Source organism: Pseudoliparis swirei, chromosome 22, assembly GCF_029220125.1.
Source record: "Pseudoliparis swirei isolate HS2019 ecotype Mariana Trench chromosome 22, NWPU_hadal_v1, whole genome shotgun sequence".
In the NCBI taxonomy this organism is placed as follows: Eukaryota; Metazoa; Chordata; class Actinopteri; order Perciformes; family Liparidae; genus Pseudoliparis; species Pseudoliparis swirei.
Genome location: NC_079409.1, coordinates 5,994,508 through 6,009,867, shown reverse-complemented (window position 1 = coordinate 6,009,867; position 15,360 = coordinate 5,994,508). Strand labels below are relative to the sequence as shown.

Here is a 15,360-nt window from a genome sequence, read left to right as displayed (position 1 = left end):
AAATCAAGATGAATATATCTCCTTAAAATATCACACAGGAAAGCACTGAATGGAGAGATGTAAAGGAAATAATCAGGATGGAGGGAAGAACCTTTGCTTTAAGTCCACGATGAGTTAAATAAGTAGAATAAAGGAGAATAAAAGGAGATTATATGTAAACATAATTACTTTAAAGAATCTTTTCTCACAACCATGAAACATTAAAAACAGCTCAAGAGACCTTTCCTGTTTTTTACTTCATAGTATTGATAAGATGTTTGACATAGTTTATGTTAATCTGCAAAGCATCTGTTAAAAATCTAACCTTCAGATGCAGCGGAGTGAAAAAGCACAAAACATCCCTCTGAAAAGAGACGGAGGTGAAGAACAGAGATGGAGTGAAAGAAGCACGACGTAGAGCCGCTGGTTAACACATCTGGGTAAAGTTAATACAACCTAGAGCGACATAAAGTCTCAAAGCGCTCCTGGCGGGGTCCTTTTCTTTAAACATGTATGATATATTTTGCATGTAAAATCTAAATGTACGAGGGAGGTGAGAAGAAGCATTCAATGAAAATACTCTAAAGTATAAATACTTCAGAATTATACTGTTTTTACCTTCCACCACTGCAGTACACAGTTAATACTCGTAAATAAACTCCATCACTTTACATACGTGTCTGAATATAAAAGTCATGTTTTTAAAATGCTTCGGCTTTGTATTTAGTCTCCCATCTGATGTAAAGAATTACACATCAATAATAATAAAGAGCATTGAAGCTGCAGGTGTCAGGTGAGAGGGTCGAGGAGCAGATACAGAAGAAATAAAAATAACAATATAGAAGTAAAGAGGGAGAGAGAGAGAGAAAGAGAGGGAGAGAGAGAGAGAGAGGGAGAGAGAGAGAGAAAGAGAGGGAGAGTGAGAGAGAGAGGGAGAGATAGAGGAGAGAGAGAGAGGAGAGAGAGAGAGAGAGAGAGAGGAGAGAGGGAGAGAGGGAGAGAGGAGAGGAGAGAGAGGGAGAGAGAGAGGAGAGAGGAGGAGAGGAGAGAGAGAGAGAGGGAAGAGAGGGAGAGGAGAGAGGAGAGAGAGAGAGGAGAGAGAGAGGAGAGAGAGAGGAGAGAGAGAGGAGAGAGGAGAGGGAGAGAGAGGGAGGAGAGAGAGGAGAGAGAGGAGAGAGAGAGAGAGAGAGAGAGAGGAGAGAGAGAGGAGAGAGAGAGGAGAGAGGAGAGAGAGAGGAGAGAGAGAGAGAGGAGAGAGAGAGAGAGAGGAGAGAGAGAGAGAGGGAGAGAGAGAGAGAGAGAGAGAGAGAGAGAGGGAGAGAGAGAGAGGAGAGAGAGAGAGAGAGGAGAGAGAGAGAGGAGAGAGAGAGAGAGAGAGAGAGAGAGAGAGGAGAGAGAGAAGAGAGAGGAGAGAGAGAGAGGAGAGAGAGAGAAGAGAGAGAGGAGAGAGAGAGGAGAGAGAGAGGAGCGAGAGAGAGGGCCTCTGATCAGCTCTGGTGAGGTGAGCCGTACTCATCACTAGGCGTGTCACCGGCTGCACAGCATCAATGTGATTAGAGAGATGGAAGGGAGGGGGGGAGGAGGGGGGAGGAGGAGATAGAGGAGGGGGGAGGAGGGGGGGGGGTAGAGAGTAAGAGCGATGACCTAATACCCTGTAAAAAGCTATGAAGTCAGACCTGACTCATATTCCCGGCTGACAGCAGCTCCCCAATCACAACACACAGCACTGAGCTGCGTGTGTGTGTGTGTGTGTGTGTGTGTGTGACACACTGATGAAGAAGAAGAAGAAAAGAGTTGATTCCTTTGTTTGGATTGTCTGATCAAAGCTCTGAGTTCACATGTTCTTCTGTATTCTTCGTCTCATTAACTGTAATTTGAATAACTCAGAGTCTTTTCTTTTGCACACGTCACTCTGGGCTGACGGTGCTGTGTGTCGGTCCTCCTCCACCTCTCCATCACCCCATCACCTTATTATATCATCTCCTCTCAGGCCGGGGCTCTTGTTGTTGTTGTTGTTGTTGTTCTTGTATCACAACAAATCAAAGCAAACACAAATGAGCCAACAAATAAAATAAGAAGAAGAAGAACAAGAACAAGAAGAAGAAGCCTCATGACCTCTGTGTTAGGGTCAGGTGAGCTGGTGGACTCTGGGCTCTGGTGTCTCAGCGTGAGGTATGACATCATCACCACACACACACACACACACACACACACACACACACACACACACACACACACACACACACACACACACACACACACACACACACACACACACACACACACGGCACTGAGCCGACGCCCCTTTGAGTCGGAGCCTCGTTCAAGTGGCAGCAGAGAGAAAAGGTCCTGAAAGGGACATCTGGCCGTGGAAGTCAGAGAGGACGGGTCCTCCAGGGGAGGAGACGAGGAGACGAGGAGATGAGGAGACAAGGAGACGAGGAGACCGGCCACATGGGTGGAAGGCGTGTTTGCATGTGTGCTCCTGGACAAAGAGGATGGGAGGCTCTGTGTGTGTGTGTGTGTGTGTGCATCTCCCCAAAGATGCCGGGCAGCCTTTCATGGGGGGGGCACTACTGTGACGACCAGATGGTCAAGATCATTGAGGGGTTTTTTTTCCTTCATGTGCAAGTAACATGACCTCAGCACTCTGGGTTTCACAAGTATCCCGCAGCTAACACACACACGCACACACACACACACACACACACACACACGCACACACACACACACAGAAATGACAATTGTAGCCCACAGCTAAAGACGCTGAAGTCTGAATGAGCACCAGACCTGCCGGGGTCACAGAGGTCATGTGGTACAGCAGCATCAGCAATCAGGCCTCCAACAGGCCACACACACACACACACACACACATCCAGGAAGAGAGGGTTGGGTCAGAGGGGGGGGGCATTCTTATTGATTGGGGCTCTGGACCCCTTTTAATGGAAATCCAGACGGCCTCTTGGACGCCGTGGCCTCACTGGAGGCTCCTGGGCCCCGCCCCCTCGTCCAATGGGCGGGGCCAGACCTCCTGAGCCCCCCCTCCCCTCCTTTAGTCCCTCAAGAATCACGCAATCCTTTTTGTTGTTGTTGTGTTATTGGGTGGATGTTTTAATGCTGGAGTCACCCTCCCCGTCCGGAGGGCAGACCGTGATTACGTCAACACACCTGCTCGCCAACATGGCGTTGGAAACGGTCCATAAGCGATATTTAAAAGGCAGTCGCTCAGTCGGTCACGTGAGGCCAACATGGACGACTGGGTGTGTTTACTTGTTGTTGTTGTTGTTGTTGTTGTTTGTTTTCCAGCGGTGGGGAACACACCACACGGGGGTGAATTGAATGTGATGGACGGGGGTTGAAATGCATGTTCTATGAGGCAAATTCAACACCTGCAACACAACGAGAGGCTTTAGAGATCAGTGTGTGTAAAGATATCTCTCTTCTGGTGGGGGTGGAGAAACAACAACAACAACAACAACAACGGTGTTTCATGTTCTCCCCCAAACATCCAGAGTCCTGCAGGTGGAGCCTCCGCCTCCCCTCATGCACAGGTGGCCAAGCCTCCGTCAGACTAGGAGGAAGACGAGCACCGGCTCTGACCCGCATATAAAACCACTTTATTTTCTGCTGATGTTGCCTAAATGTGCATCTTAAGAAAAGAAGTGGAAGTTAAAGGGACTTTCTACCTGTTTGAAACAACAACACATCTTAAAATAAAAAAAGGGGTGGGGGGCACAGCATGCAAGAAGGCTGAATATATGATGTTCTTCTTCTTCTTCTCATCATCACCACTGCAGTTTGGGTCTTTGTGTAGTACAAGCAGGCGCGGTGTCTGCCGAGGACATCTTGGAGAGAGTCAGCGCGCAAGGAGGAGCGGCGTGAGGAGCGGCAGGAGCGGCAGGAGCGGCGGCTCTTTGTTCACCGGCTGCCGCTGTTTGCTTTGCTTCTCTTTTTTTTAACGGGGAAAATGTGCTCGGGCTGTTTCTGATGTTTCCCCCTCTGCATCGGGTCTGCAACGCCTGTCTGACAACTCCCTCCTCCTCCTCCTCCTCCTCCTCCTCCTCTACAGCCCCCATCGCCCCATGCAGACACCCTCTTCTTTCCCTCCGATACATAACATCCTCATGCGCAACGGCACAACGGAGACACACACACACACACACACACACACACACAAAGAAACCGCGGTGACCTGCCGCAAAGCACGGCTACATGGAGGTTGGCGGACCCCCCCCCCCTCCTGCCCCACACACACGCCAACAAAACAATGTCACAAACTCCTTCCCCCCCCCATCACCAAAAACAATAATGTCAGATGATCCCTCACACACACACACACACACACACACACACACACTTAAGAAAGCACGAGCTGCTCGTTTCTCTCCCTCGATGATAAAGTTGACATCATCTACCCGGATGACCATGTGCGCACTCGTACTTGAACCGTTTTCCGGTACCGTAACTGTTCCCCTCCGGTTGGCTGTTCTTACATAAGTCGCCCAAAAATGCGGCGTTTTTTTGTGTGTGACGTTATTGGTTTTGGAATATTTTAACATATTTTGTAATCTTTCTTTCTCCTCCAGGTTCCCGCCGCAGCGCGTGTCTCTGCGCTACCGGGAGCTAACCGGTGTGAGCTACCGCTCCTTCCGTTTTATTTGTCTTCCTTTCTTCCTATAGGCGCGCGCGCGCGGCGGCTCCATTCGGGATGCCACGGGCTCGGGAACCTGAGCCGGAATGGCACAACGGGAGAGGGCGGCTCGGTGTGTCTCGGCTCGAGGAGAGGAGCGGCGGCGTAAACCAGACTGGGTGGAGCAACGCGCGCGCACCGCCCCATACCTCGCGCATACGGCGGCCTTGTGTCCCGTTCGCCCCGGAGCTCGCGCAGAGAGACTACCGTACTGAGGAGTCTGGCGGAGAGAGAGAGAGAGAGAGGGAGAGAGAGGGGGGGCCGGTCTATGGGAGGGACTAGCGCAAAGGGGGGAATCGGAAGGAGGAGGGGGCGAGGAGGAGGAGGAGGAGGCGGCGGCACGGGTGCTGTTTCTCCAGTCTCTTTCCCCTGTCTTTGTCTCACACACTCTTTTGTTAGCCATGCCTAGCCTGCTGGTTCTAGCAGGGATCATGGAGAAAAACGGGGGCTTCGCCGGGGATCTGGCCGGCTCCGGCTTCGGGGGCGACGGTCTCCTCGTGCCGCCCGACGACGAGGAGGACGACTCCCGCGCCCTCCGGGTCGCGCTGGGCCAGTTGTCTCTGCTGGGGCTCGGGGAAGGCGAGGACGGAGGCGGCGGCGGAGGAGGCGGCGGCGGAGCCCCGACACCGGGAGGAGTGCAGGACCGGAGTAACAATAACAACAACCACCACAACCACACGAACAACGGCGGCGGCGGCATCGGGGACGCGGCGATCCTGCAAGGGAAGAGCAAGTTGTGCGCGCTGTACGAGAGCGCGAGCGAGACGAAGGGACGCGGCTGCAACATCACGGAGTGCGTCCCGGTGCCCAGCTCCGAGCATGTGGCCGAGATAGTGGGGAGACAAGGTAACCCCCCCCCCCCCCCTCCACCTCCACCCACCAAACTTGTGCTTTTTACCCCACTACTGCTGCATTACCCCGCCGTGGTGTGCTTTGTTTGTGTGTGTGTGTGTGTGTGTGTGTGTTTGTTCTCTAACTGTTACCTGGTGTTATTTGACAAAGAAAAGGGAGTGGTGTGTGTGTGTGTGTTTTTTTTTTTAGTACTCCCCCGAGACATCAGCCTCCCACTTTTTTATTTTTTTTCTCCTCTAGCTAGCAAGTTCTCGTGGTCTCATCGTTACACACACGCGCGCTCGCTGCTTTGTGTTTATTTATTATGTGTGTGTGTTTTATTTGTGAGTGGATTTTTGTGTGTGCACAGGGAGAGCCCCGTTACCCCCGCGCCCCTCCCCTCCAAATTATTCTACATCCACGCCATCAATGTCAGCACACACACACACACACACACACACACACCCGCGCGCACGCGCACTCTGGAGAGAGCGCACTTGCTTCCTTTGTCGTCTGAGACGCGCCAGACTGTTCAAAAAAAAAGGCAACGAGCGGCACGGAGGCGGCAACGTGGTCCACCGTGTGTGCGCGAGCTCGTGGAGACACACCGACAGGGACACGTTTAGTCTGGGGGGGGGGGGTTAGCCTCTTTACCGAATGTATTGAGCTCGTTGTTTACGTTGCGCACTGCCCCAGTGACGCCATCGGACAATAGAAGCGTGGTCCACATGTGTGTGTGTGTGTGTGTGTGTTTTCTTTGTATTTATGATGTCGTTGTGAAGTTCCATCCCAGACACGTTACCGTTCTACGCTTCGTCTTCTTCTTCCAGTTTGTTTATTTATTTATTTATTACTGGACAAAGAAGTTGAATGACAGCAGCTGTCAGACAAAGGTATGGAAGTCAGGGGGGGGGGGGGGTATGGACTCATGGGATTAAAGGGGTGGCTCAGGGAGAAGTTGCACCAGGAGGAACAACAAAATAATAACAACAACAAAACAGGCCCTTTTGTTGTTGTGCGTATCGTTGTCTCTGCATCACAGCACGATTTCACCAGCGTGGAGCTGAAGCTGTTGTTCTTTATTCCACCCCGGGGGTAGATCCTCGGTTGTTTACCGTTGTGATGAACCCACTGGGGTGGGGGGGGGGGGAGAGAGAGAGAGGGGACAGGAAAAAACAACAACAACAAAAAACAAAACAGGGATGCCGCCTCTAAAAAGCTGAATGGGAGTCACGCCTTGGAGCACAAGGGGCTCCTCACAGGACACTCCACCGCACTCTCCATGCCACATGGGCGCCTCGGCAAATCCTGATTTATCTCTCGATGAATACAAGCCCCCCAGAACAGGTGAGTGTCGGTACAGAGGGCCTTGAGTCTGGACCGGGAAGCGCTGATTTTATTTTTTAGGGGAGGGGGTGTAAGGGGGGGGGGGGCTGAGACAAGCTGCTTTTAAATTGGGAGGGCCCCGCCCCCTTCATGTTTGCCCCCCCCCCATCACAGCCCGCCTGGTTGACTCTGACAAACGGAGCCTCCGAAGACGACGCTCGTGTACCCCTTTCTGCTCAGATCGGTGTGTGTGTGTGTGGGTGTGTGTGTGTGTGTGGGGGGGGGGGCTTTGTTATCATTCCGTCTCTCGCAACACTCGGTTCAAAATAAGCCGCACAGCTCCTCTGGTCTCCGGTGACCTCGGTGTCGCTTTAATTCGTCTCCGGCCGCGTGTTGACGGGCGATTCCGTAACTGAGGCGTTCGTTTTGGACTCATTAAGGAATATAGGCGATTCGCTCTCTGATGCCTCGTGTGCACGGACGGGGAGGGGGGGGAGGGGCCCTCAGCCCACTGCGGGGCCACAAAGGATGCGAACGCTGAACCCTCAGAGCGTCGCTATGCTGCGGGAGGAGGAGGAGGGTAGGTGTTCCTCAACTAAGTGGAGCCTATTAGAGCGACGCTCGTCTTCAACCCGGGGAGGGGGAGGGGCCCTGAACCCTTTGATACCCGCTGCTGCGACGGTGTGATCTGAGGCGCCGGCCGCCGGAGACGAGGACTAAGCGAGGCCGCCTCGAGCCGCCGGGATCTGTGAATGAAAAGCGAGCCGAGCGACGGCCGCCGCGTCCTCCGCGGAGCGCGGCGTGAACGAGAGACTCGTGACCTCAGACGTGGAGACGAGGAGTTCGGTTAGCGGAGCGAACGACGGCAGGAACGCACGCGCGGGGGCGGCCCGTCGGCCCTGGAGGTCACGCTGAGGTCAAGCGGCTCCTCCTTGCTCCCCGAAACAGTCGCTGGGTTAGCTCAAGCGTCCGCCTCGCGTGGCTCAGTGAAGACGCGAGTCTGATGAGCTGACGTGCTGGAAGCCGCATCGCCATGGCAACGGCTCCGTGAATCCTTTGCCAGTGAAAAAGAGAGAAAAAAAGTGCAACACATGAAGTCAAACTGTCTTAATTGGGGGATGAATCAGAATTTATGAAGGATGAGGGGATGGGGGGGGGAGAGAGAGAGAGAGAGTTCCCTCCATTCACAAAAATGCAACCAGTGTCATGTGGGCGTGTCTTAATGTGTCGTTGTGCCTCTGCAGGTTGTAAGATCAAAGCCCTGCGAGCCAAGACCAACACCTACATCAAGACGCCGGTGAGAGGGGAGGAGCCTGTGTTCCTCATCACGGGCCGCAAGGAGGACGTGGCGCTGGCCCGCCGCGAGATCATCTCGGCCGCCGAGCACTTCTCCATGCTGCGGGCGTCCCGCAACAAGCTGGGCGTGTCCTTCAGCGGCTCGCCGCCCACGCCGCTGCCGGGCCAGACCACCATCCAGGTGAGGGTGCCGTACCGCGTGGTGGGGCTGGTCGTGGGGCCCAAGGGCTCCACCATCAAGCGCATCCAGCAGCAGACGTGCACGTACATCGTCACGCCGAGCCGCGACCGCGACCCCGTCTTCGAGATCACGGGCTCGCCGAGCAACGCCGAGAGGGCCCGCGAGGAGATCGAGGCGCACATCGCCTTCCGAACGGGGGGCCTGCACGACCACAACAACGAGAACGACTGCCTGGGGCCCAACGGCGGCGGCGGCAGCCCGGTGGGCTGCGGCGGTCTGGAGAGCCGGCTGCAGCAGGTGTGGGGGCTGCAGGGGGGCCAGCGCAAGCCGCTCACCAGCAGCTACCGCCAGAACTTCTCCGACGCCATGGTGGTGGGAGGCGACGGCGGCGGCGGCGGCGGCGGGATCTACAGCAAGAGCAACTTCTCGGGCTCCGGGGAGAAGCCGTGCTCTTACTTCGGGTCGGAGGGCACCGCCCAGAGCTGGGGCGACCCCGACTACCCCAAGCAGGTGGCCTTCTACGCCCAGCAGCGCTCCAAGAGCTTCGGGGGCCTCCCGCTGCCGCTCACCAGACTCTCCCCCGGCTTGTCCGAGTCCTGCGGCGGCGGCGGCGGGTGCAACAACAACAACAACTCGTCGGTGGGCAGCATCGTGTCCGTTTGCGGCGGCGGCTCGCCTCACGCCCAGGCACGCCGCGCCCACAGCGAGCCCACCTCGGCCGGAGACGGGTGTTTCTCCGGCCGCCTGCCCGTGCCGGACTCGCCGCCGATGAGCGCGCGGGACTGCATGACGTGCTTCGAGAGCAAAGTGACGGCCGCCCTGGTGCCGTGCGGCCACAACCTGTTCTGCATGGAGTGCGCCATCCGGATCTGTGAGCTCAACCACCCCGAGTGCCCGGTGTGCCACACCCAGGTCACTCAGGCCATCCGAATATTCTCTTAAAGGAATCCTGGTTTTTTTTTTTTTAATCATTTAGTTTTGTGTTCTGTTCAATAATTATGTTTTATTATGATTATTATTATTACACATTTTTTTTTTCTTCCAGAAAATTTACAAAACAATCGAGCAGATATTTTAGGAGGCACTGCTTGCTTTACTAAAAAGAAAAGGGAAAAAAAGTATAAGAAATATTTTTAAGTTTTTCTTTTATATATATATGCATATATATTTTATAAAAGTTTTGTTTATAAGAGAAGTATAGTTCCTTGCTTTTTCAGTTTGTTTTGACTGCTGCCGCTCGTCTGGCGGCGTGTAATAAGACGGTAATGTGAACATTTTTTATTATTCAATTTTTTTTATTTTGTAACCATGAAGTGGGTTTATATGGAAGGAAGAAGATGATTGTTGAGATACCCGATCTGACCCCGATGACCCCGTGAGGAGAGGGACCCCGTAGACTCGTCATTGCACCTTTACAATCATCTCGCTCTAAAATAGGAATTTTTTTCAATCACACATTTTTTACGTTTCGGGAGCTGAAGGTGAATTCACTTCTACTGTGATCGTGTTTTTTAATTAGTCCAAAAACAAGATATTAATTTTGAGCAAAAAAATGAAAAATGTGAATTTTGGTTTGGATTGGTTTGAGTCAAAGCCATGTACTCTTTTACACCCCCCCCCCCCTTCCGCCTTTATTCCATTCTTATACCTTTTTTTTAAAAAGCCTTGATGCAAAAAAAATAATTTATTTATGGTTAATTGGATGTATTTGTATTGGGAGACGAGTGAGAAGCAGGAAGAAGAAGTCGGTTGAAACAGGACTCGCGGTTCCTCGCTTTGGCGTAAAGCACCGATTTGAATGTGCGGGGCCCAAAAGCCTTGGAGCCGGTCCAGTTGCCCCCCCCCCCCATGGACTCGTTTCAAAGCCACCTCGACCGCGCTTCATTGTCTCGTGCGGTCGGTCGGCGTGTAAATAAAGAGGATGATCGCTCCAGAAAGCCCCGAAATAGTCGACGCTGTAAAACGCAGAGTCCCAAAATCAGTAATCCTTCCTCCACGTTCCCCAACGGCATTGTGTGTGTGTGTGTGTGTGTGTGTGTGTGGCCAGCTGTCTCCCCTGTAATTAGCAAAGCTGTACAGGAGCAGGTGTTTCGTGGCACACTGTAGCTGTGACCCCCAAGTTGGAGGTCTCGCCTCTCGCCCCCTTTTTTCTTTTTCTTTCTCCCTTTTTTTGGGTGGAGGGGGAGGGGGGGGGGGCTTTTATTGTTCGCCCCGCTTACAGTTTGAGCGTTTTGCTTCTCTCTCTCTCTCTGAGCATGCGGCGCATTGTCCGGGCCCCGGCGGCGGCGGCGTGGGCCGCGCGGCGCTCGGACACGGCCTGGAGCCACTCATTGACAATTAGGCAAATGGGGTTGGTCCAGGTGCGGACCGTGGGGGGGGGGGGGGCCTCTGGAGCTTGTATGAGGGGTGCGACAGGGGGGGGGTCCCGCAGCGAGGCCCCCCTGCCCCACCGTGCCTGTAACGGTTGGGGGCGGGATGCAGCTGGGCGAGTAGGACCCCCCTCCCTCGCCTCCTTCCACTCCCCCCTTGCCCCTCCCCCCTTTTCCTCCAGCTCCGAGCTATCCCTACTGGGGAGAGGGGGCCTCTTTTGTCCTGAAACACACACACACACACACGAAATTTGAAAGACACAGAATTTGGCAGCGCCTGTGAAACGAGGAGAAAACTAAATGATCTCCAGATATCGGGGGAGGGGAGAGGGGGGGGGATTCCCCAGTTACCTGTTTCCAACGCTAACCCTGCTGCACACCCGTTCCTCATTACGGAGAGAGAGAGCTGGGGGGCGGGGGTCTGTGTGTGTGACAGTGTGCCAGTGCAGATCGTGTCAGGCCGCTACTGTATGGGACATCCTGCAGCTGCCCCCCCCCCCCCCCCTTCACTATGGACACCCGGCTTCAGCCAATAGCAGCCCCCCCCCTCGCTTTGAGCTTCCAAAATGAAATCAGACAATTGTAATTGACAGGAAAGCAGAGGAAACGCCCCGTTTAACCAGCACTCACGCCGAATCACATTACACACCCTCTGCCTCCCCCCCCGCCCCCCTCCCTCCCTCAGCCGGGGGATGGAGGAGAGCGGATGGGGGGTAGGGATTAAAGCTGCTGAATGATCGGAGTGCAGAGCGGGGGTGGGGTCGGGGGTTCATTTTGGCCGGAGAGAAAGAAATGTATGCTCCCCCCCCCCCCTCCAAAAAAAAGAAGAAAGGAAAACGTGCCGATCTTGCAGTTTTACGGATGATTCAAGTCCTGCAGAGCTCGTTGTCACATGTGGGCCAGAGGTGGAGAACCCAACATCTGTTTGGAGGAACATTCAACCCCAACAACAGACTGAGCATTTACAGCATGTAAACACGCTCAGGCCTCTCCTCCTCCTCCTCCTCCTCCTCCTCTTCTTTTCTTTTTACACAAACAAAGCATATGAAGCAGACGGACAACTCGCGTTATATGTGGACTGCGAAGGGGGGGGAGGGGGGGGGAGCACCGCACTTGCAAAAAATAAAATAAATACAGTGCCCTGCGATGCATGGGATGTACAGGATACAGGACAGTTCTGATGGTTCTGACGGTTTTGGCTTCCGAACTTTAGCATTTTGTTTTCTGCCTTAACATTTTGTATTCTTCTAATAATCGCCGTTGCTTTGGCATATACACGGTAGCAACTTTGGCCTTTTTTTATAGCCCCGCCTCCCCCCCACCTCCTAAAAAAAAAATACCTTTTTTTTATTTTTTACAATACTTATTTTTGGAGAAAACAAAGAATGTGAATCGACGCTCTGGGGCCGGGTGTGAAAGAGGGATTCAGGAAATTAGGCTCTGAAAACACTACTTCAAATCCAGAGTAGAGCACCTTATGACTGAACGTTGTTTGATGAATACCAAACCGACCGCTTGATGGTGAAATAGTTTTTTCGTACACTTGTTTTTGGAGAAGACGCTCACGCGAGGGTTCACCGCCGCTCAGCTCGCGCCGCGCCGGTCGGAGGAGTTTTGCACTGGTTTCATGAAGAGATTCTCCCCGTAGGATGACGAGTATTATACTTTACGCCCTCTGAGCAGCGATGTAAATACAGTATGTGACGGTCGTCCCGGCGAAGGCCCGCTTTAACGTGCCGTTTTGATTATTTTGTCCACGCCGCGGGTGTTAACGTTTTAACGTGATGGAAAATTCAAAATGTCTCATTTCGGTGAGAGTAAATCTTTTATATATGAGTCCCGTCATCCTTTTAATAGTATATTAAGATAGAAATATAATTTAAACTTGATTAACTTTAGTATTCCATCCAAATATATAGATTAAGAAATTAACCAGACACGCTACTATAAAACTGTAAGAGTGAAATAGCCTTTATGTATAAATCCAATCTCAAATAAAAACTGGAATGAATAGTATGTGTAATAAACCCCAAATGTATATTAGGATGAAAAGCAATAATAGGACTAAAACAGAGGAGTCAGTTCTTTAAATAATAATCCATTCAGCAATCAACATTAATTATTAGCATTAATAACATTTATGTCTCATATCTGCTTAAAAAATTCATTCTGGATTCACGCCGGTGTAAAAAAAACTTCAAAACTTAGTAAGTTTCAGGATAAGTACATGTGTTGTTGTGTTCATCAGGGTCTTAAAGTCATTCGATGCCTAATTATTGTTATTATTATTAGTTTTTTAGGTTGAATATCAATCCGATCACAGGGTGGGGTCAAACTGAAAAAGCTGAAACGTCAACAACAACAACAAAAGGAGGAAAGAGGGAACGAACATCTGGACTCGCACACATCTCCGTTTCTGATTTCAAGACTCTTATTTTTTTACTTTTGTTTTTGCACCTACTTCATTTTTTTCCTATTTGTAATATTTCTAAAAATAAAAAAAGAAATAAAAAATAGGTCAAACAGCCAAAGAACAAAACACGAGGAGAGGACGCGACTTATTCTTTAAGCATAAATTCACGTTGTTTTTTTAGAGTTTACCCCTAAAAGTCCCGGAGGCCACGTCGACGACATATCACGGTTAAAGTTTAATAATCTCCCCAAAGAGAGCCGCTCAAAGCACATCCTGGCACTTGCACTCCTTTCTCGTCGTCATGGTTTCGCTGGACGGGAGAGACAAAAACGTCTATTTCTGCAAAAATAAAAAATCTAAAAAGAAGAAGAAAGAGAAGAAAAGTGGACTGAAGTATTTGTGACGAGTCGAGACCCTCGGAGTCAACGCCACGGGCTCGAACCCCTTAAGTCCAACTGCATGTTAGTCAGATATAATAATACAGTAGGTAAGAGTTATCAGAAGTTACGGTCGCTTAAAGAATCCATCAGATACCTGAAGTTTATTTAAAATAAAAGCTTTACGACCTTTACAAATCGGTTTTAAATCATATATTTACCGCTAAAAACTAAAGTTTAATTATGATTATTAAGAATATGCTACGGTGTAAGTTCCATTTGACCAACGCATTTTAATTCAAGGGGATGGGGGGCTCAGTGACATTTGATTCCCTTAAGTTGTTAGTATTATTTACAATATTGTATTAAGCGTATACTATTATAGTAATGGTAGAAACTGTTGATGTTTTTTCTTCTTCTCTTGATGTGAAAACTGTCTTTATGCATTTATGTAGAATACATTAAGGAAATCCTTATTTTTTAATGCAACTGTACCAACCGGTCTGATCCACGTGGAAAAGAAATGCATTTGAATGTAAAACAACAACAACAAGACCACTCGATGCACTCCTTATGCTTATTGTTTTCATTTACAAGTGAGCTTTATGTTGTTTTTTTCTAAGGAATTTGAATTTTTTCCAGCGTAGACTATATTTGAGTTCTTCCACATACATTTATAGAAAGTTACTTAAAATGAAAAAAACAAAACATATTACAGTTTCTCAAATCTATTTTGCTAACATGGGTTATTATTTCATAGAAAGCAGAGGAAAAAAAAAAAATGTCAGTATCTGGATGTTATTTATGAAAAATAGAAAAAAATAATATTTATGAGTAACCTCGAGACATTTTTGTTTTTTAAATTAAAAATGACAAGAAGTTAATATATTTCTAAAAACACAGGGAGGTCAGTTTCTACTAATAAATCAAAAAGGAGAAGAAAAAAAGTTTAGAAGTTTTATTTATGAAAGTTATGGACGCTCGACTCGAGTTTTCCCCGTGGCTGAAATTTTAACTTCGGACGTGTGCGCTTTAAAAACACGCCAGTGCATTCACAACGGAATAATTACAGAAAATAATATAATATTTTGTAGAATTTGGAGATATTTTTAGTCACAGAGCATAAAATGTTGTGCCTCAATTATATATATTTTTCCTTGCATCAGCATTCTTTGTGCAGTGCTGCTTGCCGTTAACCCCCCCCCCCCTCTAACCCCATGTTACTGACTCAAACGCATAACTCATTTCCTCTGTCATCTAAAAAAACCTCGCTTTTGCTTATCAAACCTCTAAAAAAATAAATTTAAAAAAATACATGTTACGACTGCTCGGGAGTGAATGAGGTCGGCCGTGGCCCCGCCCCCCTGCCAATGAAGGGGCGGGGCCACACACACACAACTCGTACACACACTTTTCATTCATACATTTTCTACATCTACTACTCAAAGTGTGGGAATCGATAGCGACGGAGCGCCATCAGGAAGCCTTCTCACCCCGAATGTGTAACTAGGTGACGTGTGCACATCGAGCGGAGGCCCCTGGAGTAGATCTATGTAACTAGACACACACACACACACAACAGGTTCATTACCGTACTAGCTTGCATGTATGTCGTATGGTCACTTAGACGGAGGGGAACGGTGCCCGGGGCCGGCGTTATGACCTTTTCTTTTTCCTGACGCCGGCCCGGCCCGGGTCCCCCCCTGTAGATGTTCAGTCGCGGGTCTCTTTGGGAAGCAGACGCGCGTTTGGAGCCAGACACAAAGCGTCCGCTTCAGTCCCCCGCGGCGCAGTTGGACTCGAGTCGAGACGGAAAAGAAAACCCGACGTGACGAAATAAAAGCACTACAAAGGCACATTTTACAGGACGGGGGGGGGGGGCTGGAGAGGAGCGCTCG

The 15,360-nt window shown here is 50.4% G+C and overlaps 1 protein-coding gene across 1 annotated transcript; it reads left to right on the top strand.

The window, feature by feature from the left end:
* Positions 1–5,012: 5,012 nt before the first annotated feature.
* On the top strand, positions 5,013–10,645 carry mex3a (mex-3 RNA binding family member A). The gene is made up of 2 exons (XM_056444127.1): positions 5,013–5,515; positions 8,071–10,645. The coding sequence occupies exons 1-2, from the start codon at positions 5,071–5,073 to the stop codon at positions 9,243–9,245; spliced, it is 1,620 nt and encodes a 539-aa protein (XP_056300102.1). The 5' UTR covers positions 5,013–5,070; the 3' UTR covers positions 9,246–10,645.
* The last annotated feature ends 4,715 nt before the right edge of the window (positions 10,646–15,360 follow it).